This window comes from Colossoma macropomum, unplaced genomic scaffold (assembly GCF_904425465.1).
Source record: "Colossoma macropomum unplaced genomic scaffold, Colossoma_macropomum, whole genome shotgun sequence".
In the NCBI taxonomy this organism is placed as follows: Eukaryota; Metazoa; Chordata; class Actinopteri; order Characiformes; family Serrasalmidae; genus Colossoma; species Colossoma macropomum.
Window position 1 is genome coordinate 140,254 of NW_023495247.1, and position 18,894 is coordinate 159,147.

The window sequence follows — 18,894 nt, forward strand, 5'->3', positions numbered from 1 at the left end:
GAGGCACGCGCTCTACCGCACTGTGGTACATCTGAGAAACGAGGCTTAGTGACAGTTTATCCACAACACATGAACAATTCATCATGCTGTTGCTTGTATTAAATTGATATTATCGTAATATTGCTTGGTTGCAGCCTAATGTGCCTTAAAGCAGAGTTGGTGAGCAAAAGGAACCGCCCAAAGCTGTGAATGTGACCCCCCCACCCCCCTCCTCTGTAAGCCACTCTCTCTCCGCCTCTCTCACTCTCTCTCTCTTCGCACTGCAGACTTTGTTGCAGCGGTTTGTAGTCACTGTCTGCGTTCACCACAGCAGGCCTTCCACTACGTATCATTTACAGTGTCTGTAGGCCGGAGTGAGGACAGTTTTAAAGAAATAACGGTCCGCGTTAAGGTTTGGCCTCAATCCTGTTAGTGTGAACGCGCGTGATTTTCAGCCATGAGGACACTCTCGTCGGCGGCGTGGACGCTCCTAGCACTCTTCTCTCTGTTAGCAGTGAAAGGTAAGCTCAGCCCTTCGACCCTCTTTGTTGAAACCCTGTAGGTCATGCCTACTTCATCATTTTCCTTTCTCTCGACCACCGGAGTGTCTGTAATCTTTTTACCACGTTAACGTCTGAAATGTTCATGTCTCAGTGTCAGGTTTGTCTCTTACAGGCTGCTTTGTTAACTGAACATTTGTGAAATGTTACAGCCGTTTTTCAGCCGTTTGGTAAAGACTAGTTAGCTCTGCTCTGTCTGTCCACACCGGTTGATACAAAGCTGTACAGGTTGCATCGTTTTTCTCGACAAAAAAGCAAAATTTGAATCCTTTTTTACTGCTGTACCCCCATGTCGACTGCAGTGGGTTGTGTGAGGTGAATATTGTAATTTGCTGTGTAATATGTACATATTTGAGAGGCGCAGGTCTAACGTTCAGCATATTGATGAGGACGGCTGTTGGGGCATATTGCAGAGTCCTGCAGCAGAATGTGTTTTACTAGCTATGTTTAATCTGTGCCGGTAGTATTTTGTCTTCCAAAAAAAGGACTGACTGCCTCTCAGAATTTTTAAATCACCTGCGTTGAGATTTATATGAACAAAATACATTTATTTAGGTGTGGCACGAGTCACTGAAAAAGCAGCCATATATTCATAACATTATGTAGGCTACTAGTCTAGCAAGAATAGGCTTCCTTCCCCCCAAACCAGAGCATTCATGATTTTCCAGGTATTATGCTGTTGCTGTCAATCAGATGCTTCGAACTCATTTCAGTTCCTCCTCAAATTTAAAGTAAAAATGATCTAATGTCTCAAAATAGCACAATTTAAGCTGCACAAAATCCGCTCCGTTGAAACACATCCATATAAGAATGGCAGTATTGTCCAGTCCTGTGTTGTGCCCAGAACCGCCCAGGTGGACGGTGGAGCATGAACTGAGAACGCATGCGCCTACTGTGGCAGAACAAGCCCAGGTACAGCATGGGTGCAGTTTTTTGGAGACTGCGGAATATGGGGAGATACCATCGCTTTTAACATGGGGTGGTGGGCCAATATACAAAGTGCATCTTTGCAAGGGCAGAAAGTTTCTCAAAGGTGTTTTTTAAGTTTGTAAAGTATCTGTTTAGCCAAGTCCTAAAGTATTGGGTTGTGTGATTGAGTGAAATTTGTCTGATTAGTGTTCTTCTGATGTTAATGTTGAGCCATGATGCAGCAGTAGTGTGCCCCCTTTTTCTTGCTGTAGTCTGCCCACCAAAAAAAGGTTCCAGCTAAATGAGTAGCTGGATCCAGTGTGAGGACTCAGCTGTGTTTCTGGCATGAACCGGCACACTCCCTCCTCTGCTCCTTCAGCCACACCCTCTGTTGTGTATGTAATTAGATCCATGCTTGTAGCCATGTGCTTAATGCTCCGGTACCGAATAATTCATTACTTATGCATGGGCGTGTAACAGTCATCTGTGTTGCCTGGTTTCAGGTGTGTTTTGCTGTCAGGATTCCCTATGAGACTCTGGTCTACTGTGTGACAACAAGAACAGGCCCTTATTGCAAATCAGAATTTAGCTTTTAGCAAGGAGATTTAAGAGCTGGGGGGGGCCACATGTCATTCATCGATGGGTGGCTACAATGTGGTATCAGTATAGCTATAGTTATGCATTATTAAATGGAGTTATGGAATTATATGCATTGCTTTTGAGATTAGAATTGGCTTTAATCCTTATATAGATGGTAGCTAGGTTTCCATTCACAACGTTTTATGGGCATTTTGAAATATCGAATTAAAAAGAATTGAAATAAATGGCAAATGATTAAACCTCTTGTAAAAAAAAATGGTTCGATCACTTGAATTGGATACATTTTTTTGCCAGTAATAAAGAAAAGGGATAAATTCTGATGGAATTGCATTTGATGAAAAAAATTCTGTGAATGGAAATAAAAAAAGATCACATGACTCAGGCGTTTTCATTCGTAGCTATAAAACAAGACAAAAGGCAGGTAACAGCCTACTAATGCAGAAATTAAGACACCTTTATCTAAATAAAAAAAAAAAATGTTTTAGACACAACATTGTTATATTTGCCAGAATGTTTTGTTTTTGCATTCTTTTTCATTATCTATTTATTTATTGCTATTTTTATTATTTATAAAACACATCTGCCCTTTAGATTATGTGAAAATTTCCTGACAGAAATGATCCAAAATGACTGGAATATGAATTTTGTTACATTAACTTTAAGGCTCGGTTTCTCAGACAGAGACCAAGTTTTGTCCTAGGACTAGATATTTCTTTCAGTAGAGAATTTCCATACAGAATGCTGTGTCTTCCAGGACTTAAAGGCTTAATCCCGGCACTGGGAACTGAGCCAAGAAAAAAGTTAAAGGTTTACCAATGAAAATAGACATGCACAAAGATATGAGAGTCATGTTTTATTAGTAGTTTGTTGCATTAAAAAAAGTCTGCATCTGGCAGATTTGACCAATATTTCAAACCCTTGTTTTGATGATGTCATTATTGTACTTCGGAAAAGCAGAATGTTTAGGCAACGCTGGGCTACAGTGCTAAAATTTCTGCACCTTATTCATTTTTATTCAAATGTTATATTTCTCTGTTAAGCTGATACAGGTACATACAGTTCCAGTTTCTACCTTTTATAAAGGTTTACGTTTCTGCATAGGTATATATGTACAAGAAAAATATTGTTGTCATCTGCCCAAAATTCCCTTATTGGTGGGCTCTTCATTTAAAAAAAATAAAAACATTTTATGCTTCTTCTGAAAAAGGCTTATATTTTTAACCCCTGATTTCAGCCCACTGTGAGTTGGCTGCACAAAAGAATGGATTAATGTTACTTTATTTATATTAGGGTAAACGAATCAGTGTTTCTGATTTGTGATGAGAGGTAAGCTAAATCACATGTGCTTGGTCACATGACTCGGTGGCATTATGCTGAGCTGGCCTGGCAGTGGTGCAGCGGCCGGCTGGTGTTTTTAGTGCTGTTACTAAATCTGGCACAGTCTGCAGAAGCCTATCCAGGCTACATGGTGAGAGAGAGAGAGACATTGACATACTAGACAGAGAGTTAGAAAAGAGTCTTTGTGCAGTTGACCTACTCTGAGATTACTCTAGAACTAGTCATCACATAAGTGAAGAAAATGACTGTCACTGACCCTCAGAACTAAAAAATACACATTGGAACCCTAGTTAAGCATAGATGCTGTTTGAGTTGCAGTGAACTCATCAGTGAAATGTGAAGTATATAATAGTGAGAGAACTACTCGCACAAATATAACTAAAAGCCAGTGCGCCCATTCTGTGTGTCCTTTCTCAGACAGTTGCTAGGGAGAAGTCCTGTCTTACACTACAAGCTTTTTAATCCACCAAAATGACACAAAAGGAAAAATCCTCTGGGAAATATCTTCCTTCTGAGCTCTGTGGACTACAAAAGATTTTTTGTTCTTGTGTACTATGCATATGCAGAGACAAGCTGTCATTTTCCAGGCTCTGTTGATATCCAGAGTGGCTGGAATGTGTTTGTAGTGTTGTGGAATTTGTGTCTTAACAAGAGTGCTTGAAGACAGCAGGAGGCTGAGTACTCCTCTACTCCTGCTCCATACCATGACATTTTAAAGCTGGCAGCCATTCTACAGTACTGTACACAAATGCAAACACATCATGTACCTGTTTTTCAACTGAATTTGAAGTATGTCTCAATGCACATTCATGAAGGAAATGCAGTGGCAAATACATGATTGAATTAAACCTCTAAAAGACGTTTGATTTTTTTGCAAATGCCTGAAAGATGCTGACTTATTAGGATAGCTCTGTAGGTCAGACCCTTTTTGCAGTCTGTTTGCAATTGCATTTTCATTGTCAGCAAGGTAAGACTGTCACTCAAAAACTGTTGGTCTGACTTTGGGATAGATGTTTTAGTTTCTATGACTATTATTAATCAGATAACAGACTAATACAGCTGTATGAACATTAGACAAAATGTGAAGTCACTAATGATTACTTTGAGCTTTATAAAATAAAGAATGAGATTTTCGGGTTAAAAAAATTACATATTTTGAAATACAGTAAATTTCAGGCTCCCCTGGTTAAATTATAATCTTTGTGGATTTTGTGAGTGAAAGTTAACACATCCCTTTACAGAGAGCACACTCCTGCACATTTTGATATACAATTACAGTTTATTTACTGAATTTAATAAAATGGGAAAAACACAATGCTGCTTTTGCAAAGGTTATGGCACATTTTATATTGTATGTTTTATTTTTGTAATGTGTTGAATTCAGCAAATAAATAGAAATTGTTCACTAACATTTGCAGAAAAATGCAATATTTAAGTTTTTCTTGTTAACTTATTTTCACTTAGAAAATCAACAGGGTGTTCAATCCTTTTCATACAAGTGTACATTTATGTGTATTCTTGTTTGGGATGATTTTCTATTTCAGATTAGGTTTCCAGTATTGTGTCTATTTTATAGTATGTATTAAAAAGTTGTCATCCTCTGTCTTTTAGGTCTAGGGCAGGATTTGGACCTGTTGGATGCTTTGGATGACTTGGCGGCCACTCGTAAGTAAAACCTAGCACAGCAAGCTCCTTTCCATCTGCAAGAACTTTTCTCATAAACATTTTTGTAGGCCTGACTAAGCCACAATAATCCAGATCCTAGAATCTGGCCAGCACTGACTTCAGCTGTGTTGTTTTCCTCAGCTACTCCTAAGCCCAAACCAAAGGAGCCAGCTGGAGGAGCAGGAACAGGGGGAGGTAATTGCTACAGTGTGACATTACTTTTAGCAGATAAATTATTGTTCCAGTTTACATTGTAGTTACTCATTACATGCTAACAAGCATTTACACACCCTGACGAACTGACCTATCTATGCTTCCTTTCTTTTTAGAAACTGTTGCAAGATAGTAAGAACAGTCATTACACCATTCAACCTAAAGGGAAATTGTAGTGCATGTGTAGCATTTTTTTGTCAAAATGCCTAATTAAAGAATGAGTTAATTATTTCAGACAGTGAAAGGTCACACTATTAGTAGAGATTGTATATAATGTTTTTGTCATACAGTCAAGCTAACATTAGCATGGTGGCAAATTCAGCATAATTTCCAACCTGCCTAATTTTGATCAGCTACAACATCGTTCAGCTCAGAGACTCTGAACAAACACTAGTGGTCTGGTGTGAATAATTTACTTGTATTGACAAAAACTGAGCTACAGTTTCTAATTTCTGCCAGAATTTAATACAGCTCGTCTAACCTTGCAAAAGTTGCTACAAAAGAAAGCGTTTGTGATCAGAGCATGGCTGGCTCAGTTGAACAGTCTGTCCTCTATATAGCCAGATAACTGATAAATGATGTTACTCACTCCAATTTCTAACATAGTGCTTTGTGTTGCTCTGCAGACTTGGACCTTTCAGACTTTTTTGATGATAAACCTACCCCAAAGCCTCCTGTCCAACCAAAAGTCCCAGTCAAGCCCAAGCCCAAACCAGGTAAGAGTCAATTGTTCCAAACCCGGTTTCTTTAGGTCTTGTTTCAGATGGACCCGTCTTTCTAATGCACACTCCTATGCTTCTCTTTAAGCCTAGCTTGTGGTAACTCATGCATGTTGAGGCAATGCTTAAATCAGTAGCCACCATTGCTCTCGGATTCAAAAGCTGCTCACTTAAGTTGTGAAGGCTGAACATGTTCTGCAGAAATCAGTGCGCTGCCTTGTTAAAGAGACAGCTCGTAGTCCTCAGGGTCGTCGTTTGCGCTATCTGCTGGCACATAGTGATTTTCTATGGTCTCATTTTGAGTAGGGCTGCAGCACATGCTTGCCGATAAACCTGTGACCCATTGCTCAAAAGTACTTGATAGAGACCAAGGGGCGTTCTATACAAATGGATTCCTGGGTTGGTGGACAGATTGGTTTAATGTAAGGTAGTCTTTAGCATGGTGGAAAATCATTTTTAAGGGGCAGTTTTTGCTCTTATTGACTACACAACTTGGGATACTGGTGAAATATACAAAATACAGTAATTGAATCAGAATACAGACAAGAGATTTAATCTTATCAGCAGAAAGTTTACAAATTAAGCAGCATATTTTGAATTTCCTTTCTGTTTTATTGGGGGGGGGAGGATTGAAACAACAGTAACACATTCTTTTAGTTTTACTTACAAAGGAGGATAAAAGCTAGCTAACTTACCCAATTATAAATAATAGGGCCTGACTGATATGAGCATTATGTGGCTAATACCGATACTAATTTTAACCAATACCAGCAACCGAATAATATTGGCCAAAATAATATGTTGCAGAGGTTGATTTCACAATAGTTACAGTATAATGCATTCCTGATGGATATGATTGTCAGTTCTCAGTTGTCAGATTTCAGGAACTCAGTCTTAAATAATATAAACATTGTAGCAGTGAGATTAAACTGCTCAGAATACTTTGCAATTTTGTTTAACTTGTTAGTCTCATGATAGGTCTGGATGCTTTTGAAATGTTGACCAGATTTTGCCCTGTTGTCTGGACATTGTGAGTTATAAATTCAGTTATTCCACAACCAAAAAAAAAGACTTGTCAGGGTCTTATCAGTAAAATGTCTCTTGATATTAATAAGCTGTTAAGTTGACAAGCTGTGAATAGCAGCTAATATTACTGGCCGCCCGATATATATCGGTCCGACTTGCCAAAGAGTAATGGCATCAGTACATGGATTGTATTTTATCAATACCTGTTTCAGTCAAGAGGCAGCGTAACTTTCATTCCTCAATGTTAGATTGACTAACTATTTAACTTAAACAAATTTAGCCTGGTGGTGAATGCCTTTGGATTATGACATTGTCGTTTGTAGCAGCTTCTTGTATTAGGTAACCAGCCATTGTGTATGAGCGTGTTTTTGCTGTCAAGTCAAGATTTGAGAGTAAAGGGATACAATATGTGGACCTTAAAATGATGGATAAAAAAGCCTGTGCAAATTCTGCACGTGTTAGGAGAATGACTTTTACCTGCTGTTTTTCTTTTAAAGTTTTTAAGGAGCATGGTGGAAAAATACATCATTTTAAGTTTTTAAAGACCTTTACTGATTGTAAAGTGCTTTTTGTGCATGCTGTGCTATAACAAACCTGCCCTGTTTCTACCTTCTGAATGTTCTAATCCTCATTTGAGTTGGCTCTGGAGCAGCGTGTATGTGTGTGCTTAAACCTACTAACATATTAGCTTTTACTGACAGAGGAGACCCGTTCTAATTTCTTTGCGCCCACCGTGCGGCCGGCTTTGTTGCCCCGTACAACCATCAGACCCCTTCGAACTTCTGCCCCCCCTCGCAAGGTCCAGGATGGTGTGTACTGTGTTTATATCCCCCTTAGTGGTGTCATTTACAGTCCCTGAGTTTGTGTGAGTCCATACGATTCAAAGCACGTCAAGGAAAAGGGTGCCTTTACAGTATTTATTGTAAAAATCAGTTATGTCATTAAGACATTTTACGTACCTGGCACCATTCTCTTTTATGCTTTGAATATATTATGTAGAAATATTTTAAATATTTTAATGTGAGTCGATCTTCTCATCTAGAAATGTGACAGAAAAACATTCTTCCCATAGTCTGCGTCCATGTTTGTCTGTTCTGTGCACTTGAAGGGCCCATATCGCAGAAATAAACAGCCTGTTTTTTTTTTAATAAAGAGAGGTTGGAAAATGGTCAAATTTTATTTTGACTGTTTTATATTATAAGTACACCTCAGATAAAAAACAATGCAAGAACAGTGTAAGATGTGAGCCCTTTAAACTCACTGTCATCAGTGACATATTGCATACCAGCACTTAAACTGCAACATAAACAACAGCTTGCTGTCAAGGCTGCTACCTTAAGTGCACTACGTCAGAACATATCATTTCCTTTCTTTCTTCCCTCATTCTAAATGTTTTGTAGTTAATTGTAATCCTGCATGGCAGCTGCACAGCATTAAATGCATAATGTTATTTAAATCATTCATTGTTTAAAATGTTACATCAGGGTCTATAAGGGTCTATATTATATACAATAAAATTGTTGTTTTTTACATTATCAATAGATTGTAGCATGTTATAGTGACATCATTTAGGCCTAGTAAATACCATAATAGTTGTCATATTGTTGATATTGTTATATGACGGAATTCACTACCTTTTTTCTAAAGAAGATCTAACACAGTGTACGTAATACATAATATTTACCTCATAGATTTAGATGAATTTGACCTCAGTGATGCTTTGGACCCCAGCAATGACATTGGAGGGAAAGGGAAAGACACTGGCAAAGGAGGTAGGTGTTTCTTCCCCTGTTCTTTTTCCTTTGCTTGTGATGTTGGGTTCATGTTAAGGATGCTATCTGAAGTTATTTTACGATAATTTCAATATGGGACTGCTGTCATTTTTATGGCTAGTTTGTATGCCAGAGTGTTTTGTTACATGTGCTTGTTTTGTAATTAACTCAGATCTTTCTTTTTAGTACTGGTGATATCAGTGTTTATCACGGCTTCAGAGAGATAGAATTAAGTAATGTAGGTTAGGCGTAACGTCTAGTGTCAAAGCAGAATAATTCTGTTAATTACATTACAGGTCAAAAATGTTGCTTTTGGACATCCAGTGTAAATATAGTAGGACCTTATAGTTCACTGATTGTTCTTCAGTGAGACACAGCAGAACACTAAAGGTGGCAAACATACAAAGCTTTGAAAATATGTGCACTCACAGAAATTCAGACAAAAGCGTGCATACATGTGTCCTGCTCACCTTTCCTTTATGAAACACACTCAGTGTGAAATTGAGCACACCAGCCTATGACCCCACCTTGTCCCTACCCAGAGATATGCCTTATTGGTATATGCAAATGACAGATGCCCCCTTTTTTTGACTTTCTCGTTAAGACAAAATATGGGAAAAAAATATGAAAAAGAAACATTTCAGTAACAGTGAAATAGAGATGATGAATGATGATGTTCAGGCCGGGAGAAATGTTTTATTCGGTGGTTTGTCAAGTAATGTAAATTGATTGTGTGGCAAAGCTAGTCACTGGCAGCAAATGTGTTTGATTGAGAGAATGACACAATACCCCAAATAAAAAAGATGTCACAGTTGAGGTTAAAAGAAGAATCATTGTTTGCTGGCTGACGAAGCAGCGAGTTTCCTCGATTATCTGAGAGATTCTAACATCTGGCATTTGGTGAGTTGTGGAAGGTAGATTTGGATTTGACTTTTGGTGACAGCGAGTTATTGACTTGTAATAAAGAGCACAAATTAAACATTTCCCAATACTGTAAACAGAAATCAGGCTGCACATGCGAGGTTATGCAGTGCTGTTCATTTTTCTTCACACAGGGGACTTTGATCTCTTGGATATCATTACTTCAGGGGGAGAAGGGGAAGGTGATGCCAAGCCCACTGTGTCTGGTGTATCCACAGCAACTGGCTGTGAACATGCGTCCACTGCATCCTGTGCTTCAGTCACAGAGGAGCATGAGTGTGAACATCAAAAAAACACTGTAGATGAGATCATAAATGTAAAAAATGAACTGAGAAATATCGGTAGCGTTCTGCATGAGATTAGTCTTTCATTAAAGGAACTGGTCAAAAAATGAGCTCAGCTTACCATTTAACCTTTCTCTTGCTTTGAAATGGAGCTGTTGGGCTGCTTCATTTGTTTGCATGTCTGGAGGGCCAGAGTCAGGATGAGGGCAGGGTATTGGCAGCAACTTAACCGTACAATGCGCATCATGAGACAATGACACAATACCATATTTTATTGCGATAGTATACAAGCATTATGATACAATATACTGCAAAAATAGTATACAAGCAACACGGTACAATACACTACCACCATAGTATACATGCACCACAGTACTGTAGCCCTTTTCCACTCCTGAGTCTGGGAATGGACATAATTACACTGGCACTCTTGCTCAGTCGAAATGCTGGCGAGCGCGGTTTTGAGCCACGTTTTGAGCGGGTACCCTTGATCACTTGAGGGTTAATGTTTAGTAGTTGTGGCCAGTAGCCAAGTGGTAGGAGAGGTGTGTCAGTAACCGGAGGGATGCAGGTTCAAATCCTTGAAATGACTGGACTGGCACCCAGTCAAGAGGGTGGGCATAGGGGAGAAGTTGTTGGGTGTGTTAGCTAGCTAGCTAGCCCATATTTATGTCCAGTTCTTTTCAGTAAACTAGTCTTTTCTTTAGTATCTACACAGTGGTCACATCCTTATAGGCAAAAAAAACAATCAAGTAATGCCCTTTCACAATTTAACCTCATGATCATAAGAAAAAATATCACATTTTAACATCATGTATCTTTTCAGTTATTCTTATTTTACTTGCTTATGTTGTATTTACTTTGCTGTAACGCCTGCATTTCCCACCATGGCTTAATAAAATCATATGTTAAGAATAACCTTGAATTATTTAGATTTTTCTCTCTCTCTGTAACTTGTAGCTTCCTCTTCCTTTTATGTGTTTTCACTGTGTGCTCACTGCGCATTTGAGAGACACTCTGAGCTGACTGCCCTATTCCGTTAATCTGTGCCGATGATGCAACGACACAAGTCCGACTCACTTTCTGAATCAAATGAGCTGGAAACTGGTTCTGTTGGCATACTTGTACAGTGTCATGCTAGAGCCAAGCTAGGTGTTTTTGAGTATCACTGGCAGAGCCTGCATGGCTGTAAAGTTGTATGGTTTTTTTGCCTTTGCTGCAGTCTCTCTGCCATGAATGCCGTGGATTTTCACACTCAAAAAGAGTTTGTTTTGCGAAATTCTGGTGCCCTACGCAGTATCACTGTAACAGCCCAAACCAGACTTGACTGTGTATTTTAATTACACTGACCAATGCAATGGACCAATACAGCCACCTCAGACTAAAGACTAATGTATTGATTTTGTGCACTTGACATTTAAAAAGATGTCAGTCATTCAAGATTCATATCTTAAATGGCTCGTTTCCCGTTTTATCAGAAAAAGTCTGCTCTTTTGGCATATTTCAGAGTGATAACTTGTACTAGTGTAGTCCAGTGTTAAGATCTGAAGCTATGTTACATATACATACTTTCAGCCATTGCAAAGATTGATTTGAAGTCACGGCTCTGTGCAGGACAGTCAAATTCTTTATGGCTGCATCTGATGACTGTTTTCATAACCTATTAGTTGCTCCATTATGACTTTGATTAATCGATTAGTTGGGAAACAGATCATAATATATACAAATGTTTTATTCAGTCAAAAAAAAATGTCTTCCTTCATTAAGTAAAAAAAAACAAAAAAACATCTATCCTGTCTTCTTACTCATATTTTCTTAAAAAAAAAAGGTCTTTAATTAAGGGCACAGCAGAGAACTTTTGAAAATGTTTTGAAAGGTGCAAAAACAATAAAGGAACAACACATCAAGGTCTAAGATGGATTTGATAAACCATCTTGATGGAAAATTGTCATTCTATGACAGCACCATGTTGAAAGTTGACCGAGATGCTGCGAGTGTCTGTGTATGGAGATTGCATGCATGTCTGCTTAATTTTGTGCACCCTGTTAACAGTGGGTGTAGCTGAAATAGCCAAACCCACACATGACAAAAGTTGCCCTCATACGTTTGGCAAAGGAGCCAGCATCACTGTATGTTGCATAGTTTTAAAGTCCTGTTTTCAAATAGGAATAATCAAGTATCCACACAAATAAGCAAACAAATGCTATTTCAGGTTTTGATAGGTCACTTCAGAGTCAGGATTTTGAAGGACTGTGCAATTTGAGGTCACTAGTTGACAGAATCTGTACACATGGTCTGAAATCATAGCAGAACAGATTGTCATGTCAAGCCAGCATGTGTTTGAAAACTGACATGCACAGTCTTTTTGTGGGCTTGCAGCATTTGTACATGAGACCCCAGGGCTTTTTTTGTTCTTAGTCTACTGCAGTACTTGGACTCAAATACTGTAATGAGAGCCAGAATCATTTCTAAAGCAAAAAGACTCAACTAGAGTTCCAGCCAGAGGATGGACTATTTTCCTATGGAGAATTCCCATGGAATGTGTAATGTATTCCATGAAAAGACATAACCTGTGTCTGGAAAAACAGTCGTCAATAGACCAGAAACAGCTATCAAACATTTTTAAAACAGTGCCAAAAATGTGAAAGTAACCCGGCTAGCTTTTCTGCTACTAGCAAGCAGTACTGTTTCTAGCATTTAGTAGTCATTTAGCAGGTCATCTTACTTTTTACAGATTATTTTACAGATCATCTTGATTTGATGATCTGTTGAGCAGTTTTCCATATTGATTGGAGTTGTATCATTAGTTGCTGTCTTAGAAGTGTAAAATCATAGTGGGGAACTGTAATCTCGTGTTCCTGTCAGATAAAGGTGTTGGAGGAGGGGGCCGAGGTGGTGGCAGACCCAGTATCAGAGGTGGAAACGGTGGTAAGGAACCCAGCAGTCTGCTTAAGGGTGACCTTTTGTGGCATGGAACTAAAATCTGTATTTCTCTTCCATGTCTTTTGGCATCTCTCTCCTGTAATTCTGGAAGGTTTTTCTTCTGCCTCATTGTTGCCCCCCACAGTTAAATCCACCTTCGCATTTAACAAGGCCTAATTCATAGTCTGGCTAAACACATAGTTCTAAGGAATGTAAGGAGCACATCTCACTAATAAACCATCACCTTGTATTCTGTTAACCAATAACCCTGCATGGTTATTGTGGTTTTAGTCACCAGATTTGTAGTTTTTCTTGATAGGTCTTCTGCTGGATCTTGTGAGCTGCTAACTTTCTTTACTTTTGGAAATGCAGGCTGTTCTCTCTTCTAGCTAGATGTACGTATCTCTTGAATTCCTTTTTCTAAGACCTTTTGAGGAATCTTCGCTATAGGATCTCAGTTTTGAAGATTTTATATAGGTAGATGCTTGATGACACACACATCAATCATCTACCTATAGCCTGTTGTTCCCAACTTAACAGTTGTGTTCTGTCCTTGTAGGTGGTACCTTTACAGATGATGACCTTCTGGATGTGGGAAGTGATGACAGCTACAAACCTGACAAAGGCAAAGGTGGCATTTTTAGACCATTTTCCTTTTCAACACTTTTAACCTGATGATTTTTTTGTCTGCACTGTGTTTTGGCAGCAGTATCTAGAGCTGTCTTTGGCAAACTACTTGGCAAAAAGATGGATATAAAATGTGTTGTTCATGCTTGTATTTTTACCATATGGGAGACCAGTAGGACAGTTTTTAAATATGCATTAGCATCATGCAGATTACTAACTTATCATTGCCGATTCATAGAGAAGGTAAATTTCTACCAAAAATATAGAATAGTTAAAACCAGTATAACAGCTCAGCAGTATTTACAGATGTGCATGTTTCCGCAGGTGGGCGAGGAGCTGCAAACAGTGGTGATTTGGACTCTACTGATAATGGTGATTATGGTAAGAATTATACCTAACTTTTTAAACTAAAATAGAAGTAGGTAATTTAAATGTGTTTTAGATTGATCCCGGCTTGTATGCATTTGTTCTTATGTTTTGTTAGAGATATGATGAGAGGTTAGGTCAGTTATATCAGCAAGGTCAGTTTCCCATTATGACAAACTGTCTTATTCACCTCTAGACACTATGGCAGAGACTGGTACCATTGCTGGCATTGTAAGCGCTGTTGCTATGGCACTGGTTGGTGCAGTCAGCAGCTACATCTCCTACCAGAAGAAGAAGTTCTGCTTTAGCGTACAGCGTAAGAACAAGCAGCCAGCACCTTTACTAATATGTGGACCATTTATTACCACTTAGTCTCCAGTGTACCTTATTGTCTTTTTATATTTTCTCCAGAGAGTCTGAATGCAGACATGGTTAAGACAGACAATCCAGAAGCTGTTGTGGCCCAGGAACCTCAAGGTAAATACATCACCCTCGTCCTTCATCAGTAACCTGATCTTTTGAAAGATGTATCAGCGAATCCAGAACTCCCAGAACAAGACAAACACACAAAAAGACAGTTGATTAGACATAAAAGTTGTATTACACATTAAAGAAATTTCTTGACACATAATGCTTAAGCCTTAGAAGTCTAGAGTATTATTGCATTTTTACCATAGTATACAAATGTAATTATATATAATTACACATTTAACTAATTTCTATAATTATATATTTAATTACATGGTTATATAATGAATTACATTCGATTTACATTCTGTAGTGACAGCTATGAGTCTTCAGACTTTTTTCCACTGACGTGTAATGTAAATGTAAAGATTTTTTCTTTCTGTATTCACAACAGTAACTTTTAATCACATTCCAATCATTAGGAGTAGTACAAGGAGTATAGGAGGTCTGTTTCCCAGTATGACAGACCTTCCTGAGCTTCTGTCCCAAACTATCCATCTTTAGACAACTACTTATGAACAAAAACGTGGCATCGATCGAAATTTAGAATCCACGCTTATTTTGTTGAACTGCAAGTGAGAAATATTATGCTATGCTTTGCTTATTGATGGTCATAACTGGGACTTCTAAAGTTTAATTGAAGAGATACAAGAATAAGATCAATATTCTTGTAATGTCCATTGTCACTGTTGTTTGATTGTCTTAATTAATTTTATGATGTATCTATTAATCTTGTGTTTTCGTCATTTTGTCCTCCCAGTTCAACAAACTCTACTCCAGCCCGCTAATGCTGAGCCACCTGCAGAAGATAATGCAGTGTAACCTGTACTGCATCTTCCAGTCTGAGGAGGGTGCAGTGATAAATATGAATGCCCTCCTGATGGGGAAAACACCATCTTTCCCAGCCTGCACCTGCTAACCCACTCTTTTTTTGAACTACCCATTCAGCTTTCTCATCTAGTCAGACTTTCTGTAAATATCATATTTATTTAACTGTTTGCCTTCATCACAAGTAATATATGACTGTTTACAATATTATTCCTATGAAGTGGGAAATTCTGCAAAAATGAAGAAAAGTGCTATTGCAAGAGGATTTGTGTACTTTGTTCCAGACAATTTAATACTTTTATTACAGCTGCCCTAAATCCGCTGGCTTCACATATGAGTGCGACACTGTCACTGTGTAACTAAGGTGTTTAATCCATATCTGGTTTACGCAAATGTTGTAGAAGGTGACTGAATAACTAATATTAATATACATTGATCTGAAATCCACTTCCATAGGAAAAACTTTGCAAATGGGTTATTGATGGAGGTGACCTTAACCCCCAATTGCTAACGATTTATTACCTTTTAATGCACACTCTTGTCACAATTTCAAATGTTTTTACATGATCTGTATATATTTGCCCTGCTTTTACACATAGTGTGAAGTGATTGTTGTACATAAGCAGGTTTTTGTGTCCTAGAATCTTAACTAGTTTCTAGTGAAGCTACAAAAAAAAAAAAAACAGACTGACACTGATGTCAAACTCTAACCTACAGCTGCTCACGTTTTCATTTGCATTTTAAGTAACTGGAAATTACCTGTGTGAAAAGTTGATTGTGTTGAAGAAACTGTGTTGAGTCTTGCTAACTAAGCTTTGTTTTCGTGTGTTTTGATGATCAGTACACCAATGGTAGCAGTTCATGTTTTTAAGAAATAGGTGAGTTGAATATGAAGAAGATGCCTAGGTAGGCTTGTATGAATTAGGCCTAAGAGAAGGAATACATAGACGCCGAGGTCAATCTTAAATGTTTGTGCTGACAGTACTCGAACAGCTTATTACGTTTTTGTATCCCTTATGGAATTTGCCTTTTTGGGACTTTTTAAAGATATTGTGCTTGTAAATTGTGTATTGCGTGTATTCAAGTTTGTACTCGAATGGTCATATCAGTGTATCCTTATACACACTTGTAGCAGTATATGTATGGAGGTATTTGTGTCCCCCACTCTTCCCGCTTTACTAGAATGGGGTTGTCTTAACTTAGCGGTCATATTATTAGTGGAGCGTTTGGACTTAGCTTTTTGTCTTTTTAATCCTAGTACAATCTGTTGCACCCTTCACAGTCTTGCTGTTGCCTTACGGAATTTTCGGCTGTGTTCCAATTTGCGTGTTTGGTCCTTTCACAAGATCCATGTGATTGAGAAGACCTTTCGTAGTTCATTTGTGTTGAATGGCTCTTTTCCTTAGCTTTACTTAACCGTGAAGACCAGAGGGCTCATTTTGAAGAGAAACGAAGCAAAAAGTTAATTGGAGCACAGCCTAAATTTGCCCTATTTTCCTTCCCGAGATTTCCCAGCTTTCTCTGTCACCTGTCACCTCCTTTTTGTCATGCTCCGTTCTGATGCACCTTCTCTATCTTCTTAGCCACTTCCTGCTGGTGCTTTCCTTTTTTATGCCTTACCCTGTACACAGGGGGAAAAACAGCACTAACGCAGAAGGGAATACAGTACTGACTGCAGTTGAATGTGTCCAAACCAGATGTGTGTGGTTGAACTCTTGGTAGGACATTCCAACATGTCACAGAAGAACACAGATCCAACAACCCAAATATTCTCTTTCTGCAAGATTACAGTTAGAATAGAAAGATCTGAACATCAACCACTTGCTGTTGCTCTAATACTCCTGCTTGAATACGGCTACCTTTTGCACTGCACTGACAGTCACGTCCTATCAAGGGTTCCGTTCCATATCCATGGTTTCTAACTAACAAACAGAATGTCTGCTGAATGTAACTTTTTCCTGCGCTGCCATTTTGTTTGTTAGGTTTACCACTTAGATGTAGCATCTTGGGAGCTACTTATGGCAGAAATGCAGAACACCAAAGATATGGTAATGAGGGAGTGATCTTGTCCCTTTGCATGTGCTTTGACTAGCTGGTGACTGTTCAGATAAGAGTTGGTTTGTAGCAAAATTTCAAATTCACAAATGCCTTGACCACTTACTCGAATTTTTAACAACAAATTTGACAGTGTTTGTTCTTCATAATTTGACTGTTATAACCGGCGGATTCGACCATCCTTCGTGAACTGTGGCTTAATCTATGAAACGAGATTACGTATTCCATATAGGTCATGAGTCGGACGTTGCATCTAGTCTGTAAGGAATTCTGGGCTTTCTTGTGTCATTTAGATACAAACCGCAACGCTCTTCAAAAAAGGGTGAAAACACAGATGCATGCTTTGGTTATCTAGCTATAGACAACATTTTTTCTTGCGTACTTGGTTGACTTCTGAAGTTTGGACGAGTTTTATAGTGAGAGAGTTTTTTGGATTTGCACTGCCAGTGATGTGATTGTATGTAAGCATTACAACACCTATGCTGCAGATCAGACTGTAATGCTGTACGGTAGACTTTGTGTTGTGGGATTACTGCACTGTCTTTGACCTTGACCAGATTTGATTTTCTGCATGGAGTCTCACTGCGATCATCAGTGCCTGTTCTGCTCTGTTCAGGTCAGACTGTTGCACCCACACTCACCCCCGAGTGAAGGCCAGAGTTAGTTAAGATCTATCGACAATCTTCACTGTTAAAACTGTCACGTTTCTACTGTTTTTTAGCACTACAGATCTGTTCTCAAATCTCCTTATCTCACTGGCAATTCCTGATAGAAAGAGATTAATGTGAACAAAAAAACAATAAAATGGACTGAAATTACATGAGACTTCGATGCTTTTTTAATGTTTTTTCTTTATTTTTTTCCCACTGGAATGTCAGAAGTTTCTTTAAACTTGGCTATAAGGCATGGCACATTCTCAACTACAGTAAATGTGGTAACATTTTAAAATGTATAGAAGGAGTGCATAAACATGGTGGGTGAGGAATAAGAAATACAGTGAATAAGCTTAGAACATTAGTCTCACAAATAATAGACTGCAAGTGCATCGGTGGTGAAGGTGGCATTATGATTGAATTGGCATTCTCAGTAAATGCACTGAAAGCATGACTGGCAGACAAGATTTCAGCCAAGCACCACTTTTTATTTATTTATTTATTTATTTATTTATAAACGTGCTAATCTTAATGTTTTAATGTCTCTACATCCATGTAAAGCACCTTTGGCCTCATTTCAACATACTGTCACTGTTGGTACAAAACTACCACCATTTTTTAAAAATTATTATATATTTTTTTAACACCACTTGAACGCCAGCTGCCCTTTACATTGATGAATAGACCTATAAAAATGGTCCAAAATGAAATCTTAATGTTGATTTCCATTAAAAATGAAGCATTCTGTAAAGTTACCTTTTTGGAGTTAGAAGGTTTTGTACCAACATCGATGATTTTATTACCAACTCCCCTCTTAATTTACCCCCTAATCACTCATTCACATATCTGCATGTTCTTTTCACACAACATACTGCTTTCCCTATTTCTAAAGTGAGATATTGGTTTAAGACACCAAGTGCCAGACATTGGCCATAAGAAGCTTTTTGTTCTGTAAACAAATCATGAAGATACCAACCAAACAGTTAGTT

The 18,894-nt window shown here is 38.4% G+C and overlaps 1 protein-coding gene across 2 annotated transcripts; it reads left to right on the top strand.

Annotated features, from left to right (window-relative positions):
• The first annotated feature begins 238 nt into the window (after window positions 1–238).
• cd99l2 (CD99 molecule-like 2) lies at window positions 239–18,070 on the top strand. Of its 2 annotated transcripts, XM_036561408.1 has the most exons (11): window positions 239–500; window positions 4,998–5,051; window positions 5,193–5,246; window positions 5,891–5,980; window positions 8,701–8,781; window positions 12,852–12,914; window positions 13,468–13,539; window positions 13,860–13,916; window positions 14,098–14,217; window positions 14,313–14,378; window positions 15,130–18,070. In XM_036561408.1, the coding sequence occupies exons 1-11, from the start codon at window positions 437–439 to the stop codon at window positions 15,189–15,191; spliced, it is 783 nt and encodes a 260-aa protein (XP_036417301.1). In that variant the 5' UTR covers window positions 239–436; the 3' UTR covers window positions 15,192–18,070. The 2 variants fall into 2 exon arrangements, with proteins under 2 accessions (XP_036417301.1, XP_036417303.1); XM_036561410.1 differs by lacking the exon at window positions 12,852–12,914.
• The last annotated feature ends 824 nt before the right edge of the window (window positions 18,071–18,894 follow it).